Below are 26,022 nucleotides of genomic sequence, written 5' to 3'. Positions count from 1 at the left end.
ATGTCTGCTATTTGGTATACAGGTTTGTCTATTGTCTGTTCTGTACATATGGTAACTGGACATAATATCGACTACATAATATCGAATGGACAAAATATCGACGGAAAAATATCGACATTAACTAAATATCGACTATAGGAATATTGTTGGACAAAATATCGACTGTAAAAATGACCCAAAAATATCGAATACAAAAATATCGACTCAAAAATATCGACCAGACAAAATATCGAAATATAGTGAAAGTAAAAAATAGAGAAAATGTTAGAAAATATTGATTTTATAAAAAAATATATATATAATATATAAATAAATAGTACTTAATGTTTAGGAGCGGGTTGTGGGTTTATAGGGGAATAGGGTGGGAAGTAATTTAATAATAATTAATTATTTAATATATGTTTGGTAATTGTTTTAATTGGTAATTAAATAATATTAATTAGTTAATTGTTTAATTGATTAATTAGCATATAATTTAATTGAATTAATTATTATTTTTATAAATTGATTTGTATATGATTTTAATTGATATATTGGTTATGAATTATTAATAATTAGTGATTTATTTTATTAAGAATTAGCATATTATTTACATTTATAAATTGCTAACACATTAATTATAATTAGTTAATGATGTAATTAATATATTGCATATCATTAAAAAAAATTAATTGGTAATTAATTTTTCATAATGACTTAATTACATTAATTGGATACATTTAAATGTAATGTGTTAATTTATGTTGATGTTAATTAATTAATTGGAATTAAACAATATTAATTAATCAAAATTATTATTATAGCTAATGTGATAATATATTTTATTATTGTTTTTGTAAAATATATTTTTTTTATTATATATTCATATTTAATGTTGTGTTCATTATTATTTATAGTGTTCTGGCTCAGTTTCATAGTTTTTGTTATAGGTTAATTTTTTAGGGTTCAGGGTCATTTTTCTGTTCGTGAGTAAAGGTGTATTTAGTGGGATTTGGAAAATTTTTACGTTTGTGGGTAAATGGGTTTTTTTGAGGTTCAGGGTCAGTTTTCAGTTTGTGGGTGAAGGGGTATTTGTAGGGTTCAGGGTCAGTTTTCAGTTTGTGGGTAAAGGGGTATTTGTAGGGTTCAGGGTCAGTTTTCAGTTTGTGGGGAAAGGAGTATTTGTAGGGTTCAGGGTCAGTTTTCAGTTTGTGGGTGAAGGGGTATTTGTAGGGTTCAGGGTCAGTTTTCAGTTTGTGGGTAAAGGGGTATTTGTAGGGTTCAGGGTCAGTTTTCAGTTTGATGATAAAGGGGTATTTGTAGGGTTCTGGGTCAGTTTTGGCCTTTAGGGTAAAGGGGTCTTTTTAGTGTTTTGGGACAGTTTTGGGTATTTTAGAGTGCTGATGTATAGTGTAACTTAACACTGATATATTAAATAAATTACACGAAAATAGCTATTATTATAACTTTACATTAGTACGCTTTATTTTGATCAAAAACATATATGTATTAGCATGTTTCCAGACAGTAGCTAGAGTGGAGTTGGAATTCTAATTATTAATTGGTTGGTGTCCAGCACCATCAGTAATATTAACTACACTGGAGTTGGATTAATAAAAAAACATTGGTCAGTCTCCACAACATTTTATGGTATTACCTTGAGTGTAGTAGGAATAGTAAATAATTTTTTGCTAGTGTCCTGCAGCTTCTATGATATTAGATTGACTGGAGTAGTAATAATACATATAAAATTGGTCAGTGTGCAGCACATTTGTATACATTTGTTCATTACTGTATTTTAATATTAAAAATTAATGCAACATAGATGTTTTCAAATAACTTTATTAAACAATTTTTTAATTTTTTATTGTGTACTACAATACAATCACAAACAAATATAACATCAAATTTTTTTGACTTTTATTATTCACAGAATAACATCTTTACATTTATATACATGTTGTCAATGTAAAAAACAATTTTGATTACTAGATTCTTTCTGTAAATTTTACATATTCCCATCAGTCACTTACAATTTAAAGTATTTATATAGAAATACCTAAAACAATGATTTGTTATACATTTCTTACATTAATATTTAATAATTTTAATATTAAATATTAATATAATAAAATATATATAATACATTTTTCTTTTTAACAAGTAACATGACTATTATTACATTTGTTAGGATAAATTGAAATACAAAAAATAATTTCCTTGGTGTATATTTCACAAAATGTTGTTTTTACATAAAACATATAAATCGATTTGGTTGTAAAGTTTATAATTGTATAGGGAAACAATATGTTTAATTATAATATCTGGTATTGACAAAATATTATTAAAGCAATTATATACTTTTGTTATAGTTAGAAATAATTATAAAACTGTTTGTAATAATTAATAAAAATAATAATTATTTTATTAATTATTATTATTATTAATTAATAAACATAAACATTCTTTTATTATTAACAAAAATATATACATTCACAGATAAAATAGATACTTTTTCTCAGGCCATTCTTTATATACAAAATGGTTCTAATTGTTATATTAATAACAATAAATAAGTTTTATTATTTATTATTATTAATTATTAGCATAAACATTTATAATGTTTAATTAAAATTATACACAAAATTATTCATATAAAGATACACAATAACAAAATATTTACATCTTTTATTCAAAGTCTTACATAATTATTTAATATTATTAATATATAATAAATATTATATATTAATTTCTATTAAATATATTTATTTTTGTTAATAAAGGAAAATTGTCATGAGTATAGTGTATTAATTTGTTACATTATACATGTGTATGTATTATATATTTTCTATATGACATTGTTTATTCTATTATCCTTTTACACAAATGGGTTAAGGGGACTACTTTTTTACCGCGTAAGGTTATTGCGCTCCATTCAGGACTGGAGAAGCTCGCGGTTGGGAGTTGCTTCGCGTGGAGAGAGGTAAGGTTATTTTTAACTACAAATTATAAGTAAGTGGTTATGTTTGAGGGTATAATCGAACTCTGTAGTGTTTTTAGGTGTATGTATTAATAGTTTAAGTAGCGTTTTGGTGAAAAGTCTCCGTTATGGATGTGTCGTGCTTTTTTCATTCAAGTCTAATTTTAAGTGTTCGGAAATGTCTTCTTACATGGTTAATGTTAATGGTTAGTATATTTACAAATGTGAAGGGGGTATTTGTGGGTGGCTTTCGTTATGTATGTTATTTTACAGGTTTCGGTTCCTCGCATGAAAACTACATGGAAGGAAGCGTGTTTTTTAATGGAGAAGCAAATGTTTAAGTTATTATGCTTATATTTTGACATTTAGCTCCTATTTTTCGTGTTTGCCAGGAGCGGTTTTTACACTTTTTAAACCTTTCGGGTTTTTTTGAGGGTTTCGATTCGGATTGATACATTGATATGCGTGACCGTTTTTTTAAAATAGTGTGTATATAACTTTAAATCCTAAAGTGTCCACACTACTGTTTTCGGGATTTCCTGGAGCGTTTTTTTACGTTTTACTTTTTATTTTCGGGTTTTTGAGGGTTTCCCATATTGGAATAGTAAGATATTGGATTGGATTGTATGGATTGATTTTTCCTTGATTGCGTCTCTCAAGTCCAAAAATTGTAAGTATTTATTTTACAATTTTGATTGGGTGGGAAATGTCGATTTTTAATGTTATGTGTATGTTATAAAAAATTATAAACATTGCATATTTGTTACGAATTTTTTTAAATAAATTTAAAAAGTTTGTCAAACAAATATGTTTTATTTATAATTCATTATATATGTTTATGACATGTAATTTTTATTATTATTGTAAGAAAACATTCGTATATTTCTTTACATTTTTATAGTAGACTTTTTGCTATTATTGCCAGGTATTCTAATCCTCTAGTTGTAGGGTATAATGTGACTTGACTTTGAAGTAGTCGGAACATTTGTTGGGTTTGTTTAGTGAGCTTTGGACCTATTTGTGACACTGATTGTTCCATTCTTAGTTCCTGATAGCTTTGTTCTTTTTTCAAAGCTTTTTTCAAAGCTTCTAGAAGGTTATGGAATGTGGGTTTGCCTCGGTTTGTAGTTGCTTGGAAAGCATTATGCCACCCTTCAACACTGTTGTTGGTTTTAGCCTCTTGGTTTAAAGTACTGAGATAGACATTCCACCAAGGGATTTGGAATTTGGGCTGGCGTCGATGTCCTGATCTGTGCAACCTTCCCACCCAAGTGTCTTCAAAATAGTCTAGCAATGGTGTTAGTTTGTCCTCATTCCTCTTATAGTATGCGCTGTCAATTAATAAATTGTAATGTTCAGCAACATCTGTAACAGGGACGTAGGCCAGGGCTATTAACTTTTTAACTTGATAGGCAAAGGTGCTATCTGTAGAGTATAGTATACTTAAAGTAGATTTTTGGAGATGCCTCCATATACTCTGATTAAAATGATAATAGCAACCCTGGATTGCTGTGTGGGGAAATGTTCTCAAAATGCTATTAATCATAGCTAATTCGAAATCAATAATTATTTTTTCGGGAAAATAATTATTGATTTCCGTTTTGAGAACATTTAAAATTTCGGTGCAAGTTGTTTGCTGTTTGTTGGGTAGCAAACAGTAAATGAAAGGTATGTTAGAATGATGGTATAAACCGTGGATGGAATACAGTTGGTAAAAAGGTTTTGGGCAGGGTTTAAATGTTCCATCCATCATCCATTGGGGACACTGTTGGATTTTTCGTAAATTACTTGCAGTTGCAAACATAATTATTCTGTTTGTACTGCTTTCATTATCAAAAAGAATAAATTTATCTTTGTGTGTGATGGCCATTTCGGGAGAAATAATAATTTCCTCAAAACAAGTTGGGTTGGGTTGGGTTGTGCTAGTGAGTCGTTTAGTGCGTGCAATTGTGCGTTTCAGGGAGTCAATAGAGGGTAGTTGACCTGAGGCATGGGCAGGGATTTTTACCAGTTCTTCTTTAGGGATTTGTGTGGTGGGTTTGTCACTTTGTGTGCTAGCACTTTTAATACTTTCTAAAGCATCTCTAATTTCAATTTCTGTGACATTTGGGGGATGATTATGTTCTCTAGTAAATAGCACATTAGTTTCCTCAGTAGTGGCCCTCCCATAACATTTGTTGGAGTAATATTTTGTACACTTCCAAAAAACCTTTCTACCACTTTGTCTCTCCTGATTGTACACATAACCCATGTAGCATAAGAGTAATTTATTTTTCTGAGACATGACAAATTCTGCACCTTCAGTCATTTTGATTTACTTGTTCGAGGAAAGAGTAGAAAGAAACAAAATCAGAACACATTTTTTTACTTTTGTGGTGCTAACATCATTATTGATGCATTTATACTTACAGTTAATCAAAGTAGTAGTCACAGAAGCAGAAATGTCTTTTCAATGATGTTCTTGTATGTATGTCTTTATTTGCTGTTGGTATGAAAATATAGAAAAGCAACGTTAATGTTTACATATAACAAACGTATTTCCTACTCAAAAGCAGTTGTCATTTTTCACTACTAGTGCATTAGATGTAAACATTACATATACTTACTTGTTTAAATAGTAGAATAGTAGTAATTGCTGGAGTACATCAATTTCGTACAGGTATGATCTGTAGAGTAGATAGAAGAAATAAAAGTAAAATATTATAATTTTAATACTGAACCGTTTGGAAATGTAACAGATTTAAACGTATACTAACTTCTAAATATGTAGTTTTCTTTGTTGTAGGTAGAATAGCTGTATGATGTATTCTGAATATCTGTAGAGGAAATATAAAATAGATAACATGTTGTTAAGGACATAGTCTGTGTTATTTTCGGCAGTTTTAGAGAAACGACAAGTATACTTACATTTTTTACAAGGCTATTCTTGTATATTGGTATATTTTGTGTAGGATGTTTTCATATGATATGTAGAATAGATGTATGATGTTTTCTGAATATCTGTAGAGGCAATTCAAAATATATAACATGGTGTTAAGAATATAGTTAGCGTTTTGTGCCCACTTTTTTAGCAAATTACAATTATACTTACATTTTTCAGAAGGGTATTCTTGTGTTTTGGTATAGTTGATGTTGGATTTTTCAAATGAGCTATAGGGAAGATGTAAAAACCAAGATATGTTGTTTAAAAATGTGCATTAATGAAATTGGCAGTTTTATAACAAACACATCTATACTTACATGTGTAATTAGTGTAGTTTTATCGTTTTTGCTGTAGAAATAGCACAATTTCAGGATATCTGTAAATATAATGTTTGTAAAAATTAAATACTCTTGTAAATTAGTGTTTAAAAACAGCAGTTGTTGTGTAACAGAGAATTATTATATACTTACTATCTGATTTTGCACGTGAAGAAATATGACCATCTAATAGGAATTGTGTTGGAGTAGTTTCTATCAGAAAAGTAGGAAGACATGAAAATAAAATAAGTGTAAGACTTAGGAGATGTAAGGAAAATAGTGCACTTCTAATTTAGTTTTCTACAAAAATGCTGTGTTACTTACTTGATTAATTAGCTAGTGAGTTGGATCTTTAAAGATGTTTATTCTGCAACAAAATCTTCAAAGTGTTGGCATCTACTTTCCAGAGAGGTAGCAGCAACAAATGGTAGAATGCATGTATCCCTTTTATAGTATATGTGTTGTGTGCTTTGATTTGATTGGTTGTAGGATGTAAGGAAGCATAGTATAGGCTAGTTTGAATTTTTAAGTTAATTGGAGTGTTTGTTGATGTGAGAATGGTGGTATGTGGTAATTCCCGCATTAAAGCAGGTTCGTGTTTAAATGAAATATATTTATATGTGAAAATAAGTAATGAAAATGTTAGTTAAATGCAAAGAATAGTAGAAAATGATAAAATGCATCTAATAGAATGTATAGCAAATGTGGATTAATAGTAATTTTATGTAAGTAACAGGTATTATATGTGAAATTTATTTTTTACTGAGAAATGACTTTTATTGATGATAAAGATGGTATTTTAGAAAGAAAAGTGTACAAACATGAACTCGATATTTTTTTTTTAACGATATTGTGGTAGTCTATATTTTTGTAGTCGATATTTTTGTAGTGTTAAGGCTAATTTCATGTCCAACGATATATTTGAAGTCGATATTTACTTAAGCGATATTTATGTATTCGATATAGTTAGTACTCGATATTTTTTACTCGATATTTTTGTAGTTTGTGTAATAAGTATACTAAGTCGATATTTTTGTTGTCGATAATTTGTCAACGATATTTTGGTAAGTCGATAATGTGCCCGTCGATAATATTTCAGTGATCCGTACATATCTGTACATTTACATGCACTCTATATCTGTTATTTTGTACATTACTGAACTGAGCGCTTCAGGCTCCCAACACCTATGGGAGGGAGCCTTGCTCGCCCGCCGCTGCCTTCAGAGTGAAGAGCGAGGGGGTGTTCTGGGGTAACAATTTATGAGGACCCCGGGACACCAGTGGTTAATGACATCAATTGGATGCCCCTGGGACTGAGGCAAAACCAGGCTCTAACTGACCGTGCACCCCCTTCTTATGTCTCTTGTGTTCCTAACTCGGCCTCTTGTGCACACTCTTCTGCACTAGCAGACATCCAGCAGTCTCGGGTGCGCTTGTAAGTATATTATGAATCCATCACTAGCACACATAGGGCCTTCTCAGCAGCACTTGCAGATATATTAACAATCCATCACTAGCACACATAGGGCATTTTCTGCAGCACTTCTCTGTATATTGGGAATCCATTGATGCCTTGCAGAAATACTCTTAGCAGACCTTACCTGTAGATTAGGATGGACTCCCAACATGTATGCATCACCGTAGGCTGAACTGACCTTTACACCGGGATGGGTTACTGGCGTGCAGGCAACACAGTAGGCTGAACTGACCTTTATACTGGTATGCATTAATGGCATGGACGCAACACTGCAGGAAGAACTAACTTGCATATTGCGACATAGAAAGCAGACTATACCAGGATATTGTGAAAGTGTCAATAACATAAATGTGCCCTATAGCCAGAGCTTACCTACAAGTGCCCACCTAACTGAACTTAGAGAGAAATCTTGCACTTTTGACCAGGAGTTGTATTTGTTCATTACTATTATAGCCATTAAAACTAAGCGGGTATTAAAGTCTATGATTCGGCTACTGAAATCTTTGCTTTTTATGTGTGTTATCTTCTGGTTTGGGGGGGGTCGGGAGTGGGCTTAGCCAGCTGCAAGATGGCTGCACCTTGAGTGGGCTCTACCGGCCAAGCCTTTAATCAGTCATCATCCTGCAGACCGCTTGCTAACCGCTCCCTGGATACCTACCATCACTGCTCATCTTTATCTGGGGCATCTTTTGAGCCATCTATCAAGACCCTACGACCCGGCTGCGCTTGGTTACAGCACATCCGGGGTCCCGGGCCCTGGTTCCTGCTCGCTCAGCTGGGCCTGGCCTGCGCTGCCTGCACCACCTGGAGGCTGAACATCCAACTCCTCACGCTGCGGCCACAACTTTGACATTCCAGCCAGTGAGTCTCGCGGCTGCAGGCTGAACCGCGACAGGCTGGTGAGCGCGCTTGCCCAACCGCCCGACTGGGCATATCCTTGAAAAGACGCCCGGCGTGATTTTCAGCCTCTGCTCCATTGGGCCGGGTGAAGGAGGCGGCGCCTTCCCCATGTCTCCCCGCTACGGGCTGCTTCCCCCCAGTTAGCGACCTTCTCACTCCTGGCTGTGCCCACCTGGTGCCGCTGTGCTGAGGAGGCCAACAGGGAACTCTCCTTCCTTGGCAGAGAGGCCCGGGCTTGCTGCTTTGGTGAGGGCGATCGGCCTGGCAGGACCCTGGCCAACCTCCTTCATCCCCCCTGTGCTGCATCGTATGTTGCGGCACTTCACGACGGCAGCCCTGCTAGAACCACCTCCCCATAGGAAATGAAGACGCGCTTCATGGATTATTACACGCAACTCTACACTGCGGGCTCCGCCCCTTTCCGTGAGGACTTTAACCAATATTTTGACACCCTCGCACTTGTTTGGCTCGAAGACTATCATTGTAAATTTCTAGATGAGCCCTTCTCTAAAGAAGAAGTACTCGCTGTGATTAATAGTTTGGCTAGTGATAAGGCTTAGACATCCTTCCTGCTTCATTCTGTAAGACTTTTGCTCTGCTCCTGGTGCCACCATGTACAAGGATTCCATTGAAAATGGCCTCCTCCCGCCATAGCTCCGTGAGGCAATGGTAACGCTTCTTAAGCCGGACAAACCTGCTGATTATCGCGATTCCTACTGCCCCCTTTCTCAAATTAATACGGACAATAACATTTTCGCAATGTTGATAGCCTCCAGTCTACTCCTCCTCATGCCCCTCATCGCCCTTCCCGACCAGTCCGGTTTCATTCCAGGACACACCGCATCCCAAAACCTCCGGACCATATTCTCTGTCCTCCATCAGGTTAATCCTAGCCTCCCTGCAGTGGCTGCTCATCTCGATGCCACCAAGGCATTCGACACCCTGGAGTGGCCCTTTTTCATCTATCTTCTATCATGCCTCGGCTTCAGCAACATCTTTATTCGTAAGATTCTACTACTCTACACCCGCCCTTCTGTCCGCCTTCATATCAACTGACATATTTCTGACCCCATTCTGATCAAATGCAGGGGTGCCCACTTTCCACTATGCTCTTCGCATTTACGATGGAGCCTCTCGCTGCCAGATTCCGGCAACACCACACTCAGAAGGGCATCGGCTTCTCAGCCCATGCCCTCTTGGTCTCCATGCATGCGGATGATATTACATTGCATTTCCGCCACCCCCAAGAAAACCTCAGTCCCCTTGTAAGCGAGATAATAAAGGTTTGGTGGATTCTCCGGCATACAGGCACTGGAGTAAGTCAGTGCTGTCCCCTCTTACAAATGCCACCAGCCATTCACCCCGGACTTTCCTTTCATATGTGCCTCTGGCCCCACCCGCTATCTAGGTATTTGGCTGAGCAGGGACTTGGATGACCTTTGGTGGGCCAATTTTAGACGTGCGGTGGACTGGCTAGAGTCCAAAATACCTCATTGGAACGGCTCCCTCTGTCACTGGCTGGTTTTATAGCCATTGCCAAGATGGTGGTCCTCCCAAAATTTCTTTACCTCTTTTTGAATATCCCCATACCACTAACTACACATTTTTTCGTAAGATCCGCACCCTGATCATATCTCTTGTCTGGGCTGGCAAACAACCTAGGATTGCATACGATATCCTTACTCTCCCCATGTCAGTTGGCGGCATGGGCGCCCCCAATTTCAAACTTTATGCCTTAAGTGTCCACGCCAGCTTTTTACATTTCTGGATTCACCCCACCCCTTACCAGCTGCACGTCACTGTTGAAGCTGACCTTGCTACCCCTTGGTTGCTGAACACCGCCCTGTTTGCCCCGCTAGTCGCCCACAAGCTGAGGTGGACACTTTCAAGACCTTGCGCTGGGCCTGGTTGGGACTGCGTCGTCTTTCTACCGCTCCGATATTATCGGCTAATACTATGCCGATTGTATGTCGCCCTACCTTCCCTCCGCTCCAACCATCTGGCTTGTCCAAACACGTCGCCCCCCTGGGGCTGGAGACACTGGCGGATCTCTACTCCCGAAACATCTTCTATTCTCTTCCTGCTACCTCTAGTCCTATGGACACATTGCTCTTTTATCAGCTGCGGGCTATCTGTAGGGAGTTACATTCCATGTCCCCCCCAACATCCACCTTCGATTCCCACTCTGGACTTCATATATTCCTCCCTCACCCCCGGAAGCTGGTGATCAAATTATACCCCCATACGCGGTCGACCTCCTCCATCTCCACTGATCGCGCCCAGGTGGCGTGGGGCGAGGATCTTGGTATGGACATTTCCCAAGCCAACTGGCTCTATTGCTGCAATCAGACGATGAAACGATCTCCCAACTATCGCATTCTGCTTATACACTTCAAATACTTCCACGGGCTATATCGCACCCCTGTTCAGCTTCATAAATTGGGAATTATCCCCAACGATAGGTGCTTGGGATGCTCTGCCCCAGCAGCAGAATTTTCTCATCTTGCTTGGTTATACCCGAAGGTGTCGGATTTCTGGCGGGAACTCTGTGCCGCCCTCTCTCAGATCACCTCCGCAACTGTCCAACTCGACCCACCGTTATACCTGCTGGGCTTTGTTAAGTTTTGCCTGGATGCCTCTCGCCGTCTGGTTGCAATGCTGCTCGTTCTTGCGTGACGTAGGGTGCCCATGTACTGGCGGCGTAGCCTGGCGCCTAAGTTCGCAAACTGGCTAAAAGATGGTTTGAGAAGTCAGGCCCTACTATCTGAATTCTGGGACCTTATGCCTGCTAGATCTCGCCCACCCGACATATTGGGCCCCATAGGAACGTACTTTCACACCCGATCATATCTGAGCCAGGCTGACTCTCCTGCGTTCCCCGCCGACACTCCACCTGCAGCAGCCACCGGTGCTGGTCAGTAGCCCCTTTCTTCCCTGTCCCCATCTCTCCTCGGCTGGACCGGCTTTCCTCTGCTGTGCTGTCACCACATTATACAGCTATGTATTATTCAATGGTGCTATTGCTGTGCTGTACAAGATAATGCTTCTGTCTGATTGGTTTGCCCTATTTTTGAAGTACTCCGCAAATGGCCTAATGTGTACGATGCTCCGATTTGATGCAAAATTGTATTGAAAGATAAAGGAGGCCGTGATGTCCCTTTGGAATGTCCAGGTGGCCTTCCTGGAAAGCAGAGAAAGGAACTCTCAGGGGTGCTGAATCCAGTGTTTCTGTACATTCTTCAATAGGTCAAATCAAAAGGTCGGGAGTCATCATTCTAGACTGACAAGAGGGATCAGCAGATCAGGAACAGGAGCTTCGAAAAGGTAGTGCAAGGTTAGCTGCGTATAGGGAGAGGCACAGAGTATAGACTTGCCGTCTGGCCAGTAATTTACAGTCTTGTTCTAGATTTTTAGGTTATATCTAGAAAAACTTACAATCTGTCACTTCCGGTATTTTAACCTTTGGCTTATAAACTCAAGTAGCCACATGTGAGAGCTGCTCAAATGAATTCTAAATGGTTATTAAAGCACAGAGAAGGATACTTATAAACAAATGCTTAGGATTTTATCCAATTTATGTTTAGTTTTCCGCACTTGGTATCTTCCTCAGAGGCTGGTATTGTTTTCTGAGAACGATGGCACTGATACAATCCTTATCAGGCATGCATCGTCCATAGGGATTCCTACCCCCAAACCCCCACCTCCCTTGTGTCTCAGCCCGGGCTGGGGCAGCTTCCATGACACAGTTCTTGAGCTGCTGTGGGCTCAGCTGGACAGTGTCTGGTGCAGGCTTCGTGTTACTCCACCACCATCAACTTACTCTACCTCATGTGCTGCTTTCCCATTCGATGTTTGGCCTCACCTCACATGCTCCTTGTTGCTGCCTTCTCCCCTACGCCAGCTTTTCTCTTTATTTTTAACCTCCTCTCATGGCTCAGTTACACTGAAACATGTTTGTAGCTGCACTAGTGAGTGACTCTTCTTAATTGCAGCTAATCTGCCCAGAGAGTTGGGGCTGTGACCAGAACATCCTGGACCTTTATTTGATTCATCAAACTCCACATTTTCAGTCTTTTTTTTCAGTACCCAGATTTCACTCATTTATGTTCGTTTTAATTTATTAAATCCTTACTTATCTTCTTGCTTGCTTCCTCAGTACCTCCTTCTCTCATGCTTTCCTTTATTGATTCTTTATTTATCCCTTTCACTCACCTAGTAACATAGTGCCTGGCATTCAGGTGACCTCATTCAAGTATTAGTTTACCATATCAGTTTCACACCTGTTCACCAAGCTAAACCTTACAACAACAACAAAAAATTAACAATAACATAGGTGAAACCTATGCATTTACCAATCCTTGTTTTTTAAGCAGCAATCTCTACCTTAATCTGGGGCCACAAAAATCCCAGTGAGTTTACAGTTCCCTATTCTAAATACCAAGCTCACTGTTCACCCTAACAAGAGATTGGTGCAGGCAACAATATGTAGCCACCTTCATTAGGAGAAAACTAAACGCTTTCTGAGACAAGAGACAAAGATTTTGACTCATTATGTTAAATATTGTTATCTTGTTTTATCACATTTTGCTCCGTGGCCTCCTTGTATCACGGTCACTACAATTGCTTGGTGTGTTGCACCCACACCAACAAAAGAAAATAAATATAAATATATATACAAACATCGGCAAGGTCAATAGGTCTCACCTTTGGGATCTTATAAATGTTTAGCCATGCAGCACATTATCATGGGTGCTGTGCTGGCAGGCATTGAAGAGATAAACAATTACTACACACTGGGACATACAGTGTGATTCAGGAATACATGTTTGCATCAAGAAATATTTATGGACAGATTTGAAGGCTTTTTAACACAAAGAAAAATACAAGTGCCTTGATGCAAGTCAACAGCACTATAACATTCTGTGTTGGTCTATCAGTTTTGAGCATATGAAACAAGCATTGGCATAGCCATTAGGTCTCACCTTTGGGACCTTACAAGTGTTTAGCCAAAGGCGAGACCGATTGGCTATGCCAATGCTTGTTTGATAGTGGAGGTTGTAATGCTGATGTTTGGCTGTGTGAGATTAGTAAAGAGTTTTTCACTTTGTTTAGATTTGGATGGTTTTAGTTAACTTGACAGTAAAGTGAACTTGATGTATAGTGCCTGCTCCTGAACCGCATGCACCACACAGACACAGTGCAGCAGAAAAATGTAAAGATTAATCAGTTGATCCGAGAAGCACCTAGATGCTGACTTGTGACAACCACAGAGGAAGGAGAGTCATTAAAAACATGCTATTTCAAAGAAGAGCAGGAAACCACTCGTCCACACATGGGGCTGGGCAGACACCAACGATCTGGAAACTTACACAGGCTGAAGGACTGGGTTTTTCTAAAACCATCGGTGCCAGGGATAACACCTGAAACCTTCGTGGGTTACCTGTTCCGGCGTACAAATGACAGAGAGACGGGACACTTCCTTCGGTGTCAAAGATTCAAGGTTTATTTACTGCAGGGAACACAGAAGTCACGAGAAGTACATAACATGTATGTTCACGGAGACTGCTTCAAATTGTATCTGTGGATCGCTCCTTTTATACAGTTTTTTGTCATAAGATAATATGGCAAACAAAAGGTTACAACCCAGTTCCCACAGTAAATTTCATAGGGGGTCGCTGTCATGTATTCAGGGCCCAGAACATAATTACAGTAGCATTTGCCGGTTCCCAACTGTAAAAGTACATCTTCCCACCATTAGTGCTTTCCGTCCGGCTGTAAACGAATCAAGGAAGAGTCAGAAACAGGTGCAGAGAAAGAAGAGGATAGCGAACAGATTGAAAAGAGTGTAAAGGGGTGGTATCAGAAACACGATTTCAGGGATCAAAGGAGACGTGCCTAATGAATGCACAACTAAGACAATAGACCGGCACGGCAAGATGAGCCTCGAGCGGGGCCATCTGCCTTACAGTGTCATCCCCCTCGTCGTAAAGACACCCTCAAAGGAACACGTGTCTTCAGCAAGAGTTTGGGAATCCCAGGGTCACGAAGCGGACAGTGTCCGTTCGCTGGCTACTTGAGGGCAAGAAACAAAATGGATGCCGTATCTAAAATGGAACCCGTGGGTTCAGATGAAGAAACCCATAAAACAGATGAACGGTTTAGGTTAATACAGCAAAAACGCGTACACCCACTAAACTCTTCATTTGCGGTTCATAGATACCAGACTCGACCATATTCGGGCGAGGCAAAAACACCACTTACAATTGTCACGGAACCTCAGACGCTCCTTTTGCCCTCATGTAGGCAAGCACTAGTCGTAATCGATCTCAATATTCATCAGACCATCCAGATGTTGCTGCAACATTATTCTATCCATCAGTGCTTCCTTGGTAACAGATGGCCGTCTTATACATGTCGTGGCACAGAGGCCACATAAGGCAGGACCACACTGCACACAAAGACAACACGTGAACAGAAATGCTACATTAACCCCGATGATCGTCAGAATTTTCCAACCCCACGTCGACATCAGGCCCCAAAACCATCCTAGTAGCGTCCAATCCCCTACGTCCACGTGTATGGACTCGGAGATCTTATGCAACTTCGAGATGGCTTGATAGACAGTTGGAGCGTTGTCAGGAATGAAAATGCAGCAACTCGAATGGATCACCTTACATACTCCACCTCTATCTGCAAGGACAACGTCTAAAACCATACGATTTTGTAACGTCATAAGCCTGTCTGCCTGAAGCTCTGCCGTAATGTTGCCAAGGGCACTTGCAGTGATATTAGCGGTCGATTCCACCACTCGAGTCAACTGTCTCAGGTTCCTTCTATTGATCATAGGTCCCCAAAACGGCAAGAAACCCTTAAAGAAGTCTCCTGCTTCTTGACCGGCAGTGTCCTCTTCGCTAATCACACCTCTCACAACTCTGGTCTTGTGATAATCCGACCCAACAGTAAAGGTCGGCGGCAACAAATTCGCAATATAACATGTGCCTGAGAAGTCACGAGGCAACCATGTATACGCGCGGTCATAGCAAACAAAATAAGTACCCTTGGCAGTCAGAAGAATCGGGGAAGAGAGCATCGGTAAAACATACGTTTCAGTACAGGCACTCCTCCCGAGCTGAGCTCGCGGACTTCGGCCAAGACCTTTCAGACAGAAATTACCGAGATGGGGTACGATCCAGATCGGCGACGAGCTTTTAAGCTGCCGATCACCCACTGACATGCTATACTCAGCCTCACTCAGATCTCCGTATGCTCGCACCTCTTCCTCTGGGATAAGCGATGCGTCGAAGATATCCCTATCTAAATCGGCAATCGCTCTTGCCAAAGGCTTGTGGTACGGGCCAGGACCATGATCTGCAGTGCGTGGCTCTCGATGGGGGTAGGAATCTAGTGCGCTACGAAACATTGTTTGAAATGCTCGAGCTGAACCCTGGGAACTGTAAGGAAGGACCAAGTACGGAATTCCCCTATGGGTGGTATGTGGCATTAACCCACACACCCAGCAGTTGGTAGTGTTCATCACCAACTGATGCTGATGAAGGAGCTGAACGAAGGAATTGTTCATAAATTCCGCACGTCTAACCTGCTCGTGTTGGGGTAAGATGTGAAAAGAATGAGGAGAAACAGTGGAAGTAGGTTTTGGTTCAGAGGAAGGGGTAGGTGAAGCAGAAGGCAATAGTGATTGTATCGCATAATACACTCCACCCACCAGTAATGAGGAAACAGTTAGGAACAGTAGGAACACCTGAAACATAACGCATTTAGTGCGTACAATCCTATGCAATTCGGATCTTTGCGCTTTAGTCTTCTCCACTTCCAACAACTTTGAGAATGCCATCCTCTAAAACAGTCCGCAACGTTCTTGACACACTTTGTTCTGTGTAGCAATAGTCAATCCCCAGGAGTTCCTAGGAATCAATGGTCTCCGACCTGGTGTCAGGACCTACTAAACAGAAGGAAGTACCCGCACGGCCCTACGGTCCACCCGGATGTAAGGTTCTTTTAATTAAACAATATACACAGAATCTCCTAGCTGTGGAAAAAAAAAACCCATGTGTGGAAAAGAACTCCGAATTCAAACAGAAAACCACAGTTGTTCAAAAATGTTCAGAGTGATAATGGGGTAACGTGGATTTCAAAAGGAAAAAGCAAAAATAATTTTATTTGTCTCTAGTATTGGAACAGAGAAAATATCTGCTTCTTCCAGGACGAGTCTGCTCTTCAAACAATTGGTCGGATGATGAAACAGAGTCCTGTCGGTCAGATGATAGTTCAGATCTTGAATTCTCCAATGACAAAGGTTCAACAGCGTTGTCTGGCTGCACTGAAGTATCTCCCACAGGCTGAGCGTCACTGAACGGCACAAAGTTCGGCAAAGCTTCGGTTTCAGATGAGGTGATGCCTGTCCTCACCCACGAGTCCGCTGGTAAAGGTATCGGTACCTTTTTAGTGTGGGTGGCGTGCACCCAATGCTTGCGGCCCTCCAAACGAACAGCAGTTCTCGTGGCGAGTAGCACTTGGAAGGGTCCAATGAAGCTCGGCTCAAGGTTTCGCTTTCGGCCAAAATTCCTGGTAACCACCCAGTCTCCGGGTTGGAGCTGGTGGCCTGGACCCTCCGTCTGCGCCGGCAGTGCTTCAAAGACCTGTTGATGAATTAACCTCAGTTTAGCAGTCAGATCATGAAGGTAATCAATCAGCATTGGACATTCAAGATTTGTGAATGCACTGGGTCTAGGAACCCCCCAAATATTTGCAGGACGGCCGAACACAATCTCATATGGGCTGAGCCCTACTCGAGAGTGTACAGTCGCCCTAGTTGACAAAAGAGCCAGGGGCAAAGCGTCGGGCCACGAGAGACCAGTCGTAGCCTGAATCTTTGCGAGTTTTAGCTTTAGAGTACCATTGTACCCCTCAACCAAACCTGCTGACTGGGATGATTGGCGCTGTGGAATTTTTGTGTAATTTCAAGGCCCTTACACACACACTCTTCATCACACTCCCCACAAACTCACTTCCGTTATCAGACCATACAATCCGTGGCATTCCATACCGAGGAAAGTACTCCTTCAGTAGGACTTTCGCTGTGGACAGGGCAGTATTGTCTTTGAGAGGATAAGCTTCGATCCATCGAGTGAATGCACACCACAACTAAAACGTATTTTAGGTTATTGCATCGCTCCATATGGATGAAGTCCAACTGAATTACTTCAAAGGGACATGTAGGAGGAGCAAAGTGGCCAGGGGGTGTAGGAGTGCCCTTGCCAGGATTGTACATCATACATATCATGCAATTCTTGACCAATCTCTCAGCACACTTAGCGATACCATCATTCTTCCATACGGGGGACAACAACTTGCAAATACCTTTCGCACTAATATGCGATAAACCGTGTGCCATGGTCACAACAGCTAGCACATATGCATCCGGCAACATCCATCTTTTATTCTCCGACAAATCAATCCAACAGCCATTCGCATCCAACTTTCCTGTGCTCTCCTTTCACTTGGTCTTTTCAATCTCGGTGGCCTCATTCTGAATCGCTTTCACAATTTCAATAGTGTCCTCCCATATACCAGTTTCTGCAGGCCACCTTATCGAACTCGTCACATACATTCTAGTTGTAGGATTTTTCGCAGTCTCTTTAGCGATCTCATCAGCAAACGCATTGCCATGACCAACATCAGCCATCACCTTACGGTGCGCACTACATTTAATAATCGCCACCTGCTTGGGCAATGTAAGTGCGTCTAAAAGATCATTCACAAGCTGTCTGTGCTGGATTTTCGTACCATGCGATGTCATAAAACCTCTCGCCACAATTGTCCATAACTATGGCCGACGCCAAAGGCATACTGGCTGTCGGTAAACACATTCACCCTCTTTCCTTTCGACAAAACACACGCTCTCGTCAACGCAATTAATTCTGCCGCCTGCGCAGAATTCTGATTCAATCTCGCAGTTTCCACAGTCGTACTCAACGTTACCACGGCATACGCAGTCGTCACATCACCATTCGGCAACTTAAAACACGAACCATCCACATACAAAGTGCCATCGGGTTCTTCCAATGGAGTGTTTTTTAGGTCAACACGACCCTTCGTTTCTTCCTCAGTTCGTAAATACGATCGTGTGGTGGTACCTCGTCTGATTCCATATTGGTTGGCAACAAAGTCGCCAGGTTTAGGACATTGCAGCGTTTTATTTGAATGTGACTTGCCAAAAGCTTCAACTCATAACCAGACAACCTTGCGCTCGTCAAGTGTTGGTTTTCGTACGATTCAAGAGAGTGTCAACTGCATGCGGAACCATCACCGTAAGCATATTATCCATGACCAATCCTGCAGATTGTCGGATGGACACTCCCGCTGTCGCTCTTCGACAACTCGGCAATGCTCTAGCTACCGGGTCCAAAGTCGAAGAAAAATATGCACATGGACGCTGCTTAACGCCAAATTGTTGCGTCAAAACACTCAACGCACAACCTTCCCTCTCGTGAACGTATAGTGTAAACGGCTTACTGTAGTCAGGAGTACCTAACACAGGGGCTGAACACAACGCATCACGCAATTCAGAAAAACTTTTCTGACACTCTTCCGTCCATGGTAAAGGAGTTGGAACATGCTTGCACGTAAGGGCTACCAATGGTTTCGCTAGCAATGAAAAATTTGGAATCCATTGCCTGCAGTATGACGCGATACCTAGAAAGGCACGCACATCTCTCTGAGTTGTTGGCACAGTCATCCGAGCGATCGCTGCAATTCTCTGAGGTCAACCTTCTTCCTTCCTTTGACAATAAGTGACCTAGATAGGTTACTTCTTGGCAACAATATTGCAGTTTAGAAGGTGACACCTTGTGATGTAAGTTACAAAGATGCTGTAACAGAGATACCGTAGCAGTTTTGCAAATCTCTCGTGTGTCCGCAGCCACCAATAAGTCATCGACATATTGGATCCAAGCTGCACCAGCCGGTAACACAAACGCATCAAGTTGACTCTTCAGGGCTTGGCTGTATATTGATGGACTCTCACAGTAGCCCTGAGGAGCACGTTTAAACCTAAAGCTGCGGCCACCTAACGAGAAACCAAAAAGGTCCCTGCTCTCCTCAGCAATTGGAATGCTAAAGAAAGCATTCTTCAGATCGATCACTGAGAACCAGGACGCAGATGCTGGAATCAGAGTCAGTAAAGCCGTAATGTGAGGCACCACAGGGAACTGAGGAACCACAATTTTGTTCACCTCCCGTAAATCAATGACAAAACGATAAACAGGAGGCTTAGACGGATCAGTGCGTTTCAGAATTGGTAGCACAGGACTATTACACACGTTTCCCCGTGTCTCCTCGATAACATCTTTCTCGATCAAGTCATAGATGATCGCTAACAACGCTCGCTCACCATCAAGGGAGATACGATACTGGGGAATACGTGGTAATCGCACGTTCGATTTCAATTGGACAACATAAGGGGAGATGTCAAGCAGGCCCACGTCATTGGGACCTGTTGCCCACAAAGATGCAGGAAGAGAACTCAATTCCGGTGGGAGCTTATCAATTGACAAGTACATAGGAGAGATTACTCTCTCACCCAATGTAAGCTTTACTCCCGCAGGAGAACAATACAAAGTCGCATACAAACGTTTCAGCAAATCCAGACCCAAAAGATTTTCACCACAACCAGTAGTCAAAATCAAAGGAGCTTGCAGCTCACGAGGCCCAATTGTGAGGGGCAAAGGGCGAGAAACCGGATTGCTAACAGGGGCGCCGGAGAATCCAACGGAAACATTTGTTAAGCCAGACAAAGGTGCGCCAGGGAGTTTCGAATGCATGATGGAACTTTTCGCTGCACCAGTGTCCAACAGAAAAGGCTCAACTACGCCCGAGGTGGCAACTGCGACGTAAGGCCCTCTCTGATCAACCGGAACTGATACTACTCCCTCTCCTGGTCTATGGCTGTCCTAGTAATTACCGTCGTCAGTACCCTGATCGACGTAATAATCGTCCACATTGTACTGTGCGGATCTACCTGATGACCCACGCTGATCAAAACAATTATTGGGATCAGAGGAATTGTTAGAAAGCTCATTTTGATTCTGAATAACACCACGACCTCTACCTCGTGAAGCCTGTTGAGGACCACTACGACCTCTAGATGAATTGTCATTATTCCGATCGCGCAAAACCGGACAATCAAATTTCAAATGACCCTCACCTCTACAATAGGCACATTGATTGTACCCAAGCATAGATCTCTACGAAGGAGTCATTCCGTGACTGCGACCTAGTGGGCTGCGATTGAGATCTATTCCGCTGATGAGAATAGTTTTGATTTGAGCGCGGAGGATACGCTTGTTGTAACAAACTTTCGTTTTGAGCTCTTTCGTCTTTTTATCCGCACGATCATTTTCCTCCTCTCTATTTTCGTAATATTGAGCTGTGGCCAATATCTGAGCAGAGGTAGAAACGGCCCAAGCACTTTCTGAATTTTTCAATTTGTTGCTAAGGTCAGGCAACAAATTCGATACAAATTTATCCACAAACAATCTCTGGCCTCCCTCAGTGCCCATATCTTGACCACTATGATCGATAAATGCCTCCTCAAATCTCGTAAAGAAATCAGAGACACTCTCGTCCTTTTGCTTACAAGCAGACAGTCTATCCCAGTTAACTTTCATTGCTGGCATAAGTGTCTTCATAAGAGTAATTATTCTTTGGGGAAGATCAGTAATGAGCTGTTCAGGCTTTGCCCCACCAACTTGTCGTACGTCAGCCGCTGTAAGCGCAGCCCAATCACCACCTAATTCAGCTGCATGATCCTCGTGACGTATCTTCGCCCATACCGGTTGCGGTACGACATTGCCGAACAACATGTCGATGTCGGCAAGATTCATTATCGTAGCATCCACTAGTTGGGACAATTCTTTATAGTACCCTGCAGGATTTTTGCGAGGGTCAGGCAAAGTTTGCTTAACCTGCAAAACTTCTGATAGTTTCCATGGAAGGTGTATCCACACTCTCTGGAAGTGTGGCAAAATAGCAGGATTGACAGTTGCATCACCTGGCATCCACACTGGGGGAACTTCACGCATGAGATACGGACCAGGCGTCGACATCCATTCCTCATGTTCATCCTTAAACAATGCACGAGGCATCACAGTGGGACGAAAAGATAGAAGATGCTCAACAGCACGTCGAACATTGCTACCCACAATCATACCATTCGAAAACTGAAGCTGAAGTTCAGTTAAAGCAGCCAGTACATCATCTGCCGCATCAACTGATATTTCATCACGTAAGAATTTGCACATTTCTTCAAACACGAATCTCTGTGTTGGCTCATTAAATTGGGAAAAGGTATCAACAACTATGCGTGGAGGATTCTTAAGGGGATACCTAATCCAATTACGCGCCATTTTGATTAGCGTATCACGTTCCCTACCACCAGGAAGCTGACTTCGTCTTTGGGGAGCATCAGAATCAGCAGACCCAAGAATCGGTCCAAGAGGAGAGTAAAAGTTAGCAACAAGATTAGGAATACGCCGCTGGACAGACAGGGAAGAGGAGAGGAGTAAAGGGGTAACAATAAAAGGACCAAAAACAGGAGGAGCAGGAGGAGTAGCCACTATAGTGGAAGTAGCAGGAACAGTAGCTTGAGAAGGTATAGACGGTGGAGCAGTAGGGACAGGAGCAGGTAGAGGAATAGGAACAAGAGGATTCGCAATGGCAGGACCAGGGACAGGCTGATTACCAGCTGCCGGAACAGCAGGTTGAGGAACAGGGGGAACCACGGGAGCTGTGGTATCCTGTGCATATGGAGGTGGCGACTTCAGTAGATAGGACAACAAAGGATCCTCTACTGCTTCCTCTCCCTTCTTATCCGTACCCGTCGGTAAAACGGGATAACATTTATCCACTGTCATACGTTGTAATCTATCAAAAATTTCCTTTTCCTTCTCTTCTTTGTCTCGCTGAAACTGCTCTGCATTTCTCATTGTTGTAACGATACCTTCTCTTATTACGTTTAAGCTGCTTGATTTCTTTCTGCTTGGCTTCTTTACGCCATAACCGAAAGGAATCAAACATGGCCGGCCTTGCATTCTTTTGGAACAATTTAGCTTCAAGATTATCTAAAATCGGGGTCTCAAAACTACCATGAGGTGGCCAACTAAGGACACCGTCATTTTTAGTGTAACGAACCCAACAATCATTGAATGTGATAGGACCCACACCATGGCGACTATATAATTCGTAAATTGGAGTTCCAACTGGAGGTATCGAACACGAGTCCTCCAATCGGGAATCCACACCACAGCCTCTAAAGCAACTGAACAAAGAACTGCGGCCAGGCATCGTGCACACTAACCGAGTTTCACAAACGTCAAGGGTTATTGGATTACAATGTCCCCGCAAAAGTGCAAAAACCCTCGGTTTTTGGCGACTGCAGACGTCAAATAGAACAACTAAGAACAAAATACGAAGAACCACAAATGCAATGGAACCATGCAACAACTAAGCACCCACAACAACTAAGGATTTCGGGAGCGACCACAAATACTTAACTCAAAGAACAATGGCGTCACCAGGAAGGCCCGTCAATCGTCTCGCTGTACCAAAGTCTACGCCAGGTGCCAAAACAGGTCTACAGTCAGGGCAGCAGTCCGGAGGCGGGGATCTTCGCGGGAAAAGTCTTCGCGCCACTTATTTCGACAACAGGATCGATGAAGCGGGGTGCACCTTCCCTCGGAGATTTCACACGAAGTTCCTCAAGATCGTCGGGCTTTGGACCGGTACCACTGATGCAGCCCCACATTGGGCGCCAACTGAAGGACTGGGTTTTTCTAAAACCCAGCGGTGCCAGGGATAACACCTGAAACCTTCGTGAGTTACCTGTTCCGGCGTACAAATGACAGAGACACGGGACACTTCCTTCGGCGTCAAAGATTCAAGGTTTATTTACTGCAGGGTACACAGAAGACACGAGAAGTACATAACATGTATGTTCACGGAGACTGCTTCAAATTGTATCTGTGGATCGCTCCTTTTATACAGTTTTTTGTCATAAGATAACATGGCAAACAAAAGGTTACAACCCAGTTCCCACAGTAAATTTCATAGGGGGTCGCTTTCATGTTTTCAGGGCCCGGAACATAATTACAGTAGCATTTGCCGGTTCCCAACTGTAAAAGTACATCTTCCCACCATTAGTGCTTTCCGTCCGGCTGTAAACGAATCAAGGAAGAGTCAGAAACAGGTGCAGAGAAAGAAGAGGATAGCGAACAGATTGAAAAGAGTGTAAAGGGGTGGTATCAGAAACACGATTTCAGGGATCAAAGGAGACGTGCCTAATGAATGCACAACTAAGACAATAGACCGGCACGGCAAGATGAGCCTCGAGCGGGGCCATCTGCCTTACAGTGTCATCCCCCTCGTCGTAAAGACACCCTCAAAGGAACACGTGTCTTCAGCAAGAGTTTGGGAATCCCAGGGTCACGAAGCGGACAGTGTCCGTTCGCTGGCTACTTGCGGGCAAGAAACAAAATGGATGCTGTATCTAAAATGGAACCCGTGGGTTCAGATGAAGAAACCCACGAAACAGATAAACGGTTTAGGTTAATACAGCAAAAACGCGTACACCCACTAAACTCATCATTTGCGGTTCATAGATACCAGACTCGATCATATTCGGGCGAGGCGAAAACACCACTTACAATTGTCACGGAACCTCAAGGCGTTGTTACATATCAATTTCCAGTTTTCCATGCCGAACAGGCTACAATGCAGGAGACAGGAATAGGACAACTGACTTTCAGAGATACACAAGTAAAGCACAGAGAATACCAAGTTTGCTTTTCTGCTCATTATACAAAGTGTACCACTTAAGTTATCAGTCCAAAGCAGGTCCATGCTACAAATCTCACAGAAGCAACCACGGAGCTCCCTGTTATCAGTGAACACCCACTTCTTGACGGATGGCAAGGTATTTTCTGATGATAACAGCCATTAAGGACAAGAGGGAGCGGCATATTACCCTTTAATAAGAAAAAAATCCACACAAAAAGGCAAAAGGAGATGAAGAGGGCGGAGGAGAGGTGCGTGCATTCGTTTTCTGACCCGGGAGTGGTGCGTGTATGTGTGAACGCGCAGTCTGCTCTTTCAAAACACACTTGTGCTTGTGGAGCACCGCTGCGCACTCCGGCAAGCTGTATGCCGCCAAAAAGGAGCTGTACAACGGCTAAAGGTCTCCTATGCAGCGCATGCGCGCTGCGTAGGCGAGACTCAAAAAAGCAGTTAACTACTTTCCAATGGCCAGCTTCTTGTGTTTGAAACATTTCCAGAACACGAGGAAGGCAATCAGGAAAAATAGTGCGTGTAACAAACTGAAATGGACCGAAACGAAATGAGCCCGGTAACAGGGCCAGTCACTCTGGAAGGGAAAGACATACCAAAAGGAGAGAGACAGATGGGCACAATTTACCATTCAAAAGTAAGGAATTTAGAAAGGCAACCAGAACAACCAATGATAAGCGATGGGCCGGTTAGAAGCCCATTTACTGACTACACCATGCCTTGCAAAGCAGCGCATGCGCACTGCGAGGCTCGACCTAAAACGTACTACTGTAGACAGACATTACAGCAATTGTATGCAAACACACACAGGCTCAAATAACAAATAGACAATGCAAAACTGAGGGAGGTAACTGAAAGTTTCTGATGATGGAAAAGCTGAAATAAAGCCTGCTTACCCAAATTACTTTAAAACCAATAAAGGTAGTGAAACAAACATTGGTTATGAATTCCATGTTTAACAGAAAGAAAATGACAAAGAAAGGATTAAAAACCTACAGGCATACTCCTGCTAAAATGAAACTGTAAGAATAGTTTATATGGAAAGGGGGAGGGGGGAGATTTGCCGCTGTGTATAAGGGTGATGTAACCCAAAAAACATGGAAGGCAAATATAAAAATAGGTTATAGACATGTATGTGACACTGTAGGTAGTCACTATTTTGCAGTGTTTATATACTGCTTTGGGAACAGCACAAAAGGGGGCCGTGTAAACAATCAGAGTGCATGGGGTCACTGCATTGACCCGCACACATTTAATGCTGCATGCAAATTATAAATATTTCTTCTTATCCTTGTATATATCAAACTGTGTCTCACCTTCACTAGTTCCCTCGCTGGCTCCTCACACTTCTTTTCTATCTCCGTTATTAGGGCATTGATAGAGGTGATTTGATTGGACAGTTTGGTGATATTTGCATTTTCTATCATGGTGATTTTCTTCTCCATCTCATGTAGTCTCCTGTGCTGTGTTTGCTCATTTGCATTTAGGAGTTGCCGTAGTTTTTCAAACTCAGATTCAATTTTCTGCTGTGCAGTTCTCAACTTGTCCTGTGAGAAGCAAAGAAATCCTTGTTAGATATTTTGAAGAT

General features: G+C 41.7%; 1 protein-coding gene across 1 annotated transcript in view; it reads right to left on the bottom strand.

Annotated features, from left to right (window-relative positions):
* LOC147710246 (E3 ubiquitin-protein ligase TRIM39-like) overlaps positions 1-26,022 on the bottom strand; it is a 109,781-nt gene that overhangs the window by 49,247 nt on the left and 34,512 nt on the right. Inside the window, exon 3 of the mRNA XM_086920921.1 lies at positions 25,751-25,981. Coding sequence (XP_086777047.1) covers positions 25,751-25,981 — 231 coding nt within the window. The remainder of the gene's footprint in view (positions 1-25,750; positions 25,982-26,022) is intronic.

This window comes from Lissotriton vulgaris, chromosome 5 (genome assembly GCF_964263255.1).
Source record: "Lissotriton vulgaris chromosome 5, aLisVul1.2, whole genome shotgun sequence".
Lineage (NCBI taxonomy): Eukaryota > Metazoa > Chordata > Amphibia > Caudata > Salamandridae > Lissotriton > Lissotriton vulgaris.
The sequence above is the reverse complement of the archived record's forward strand: the minus strand, read 5'-3'. Positions and strand labels throughout refer to the sequence as shown.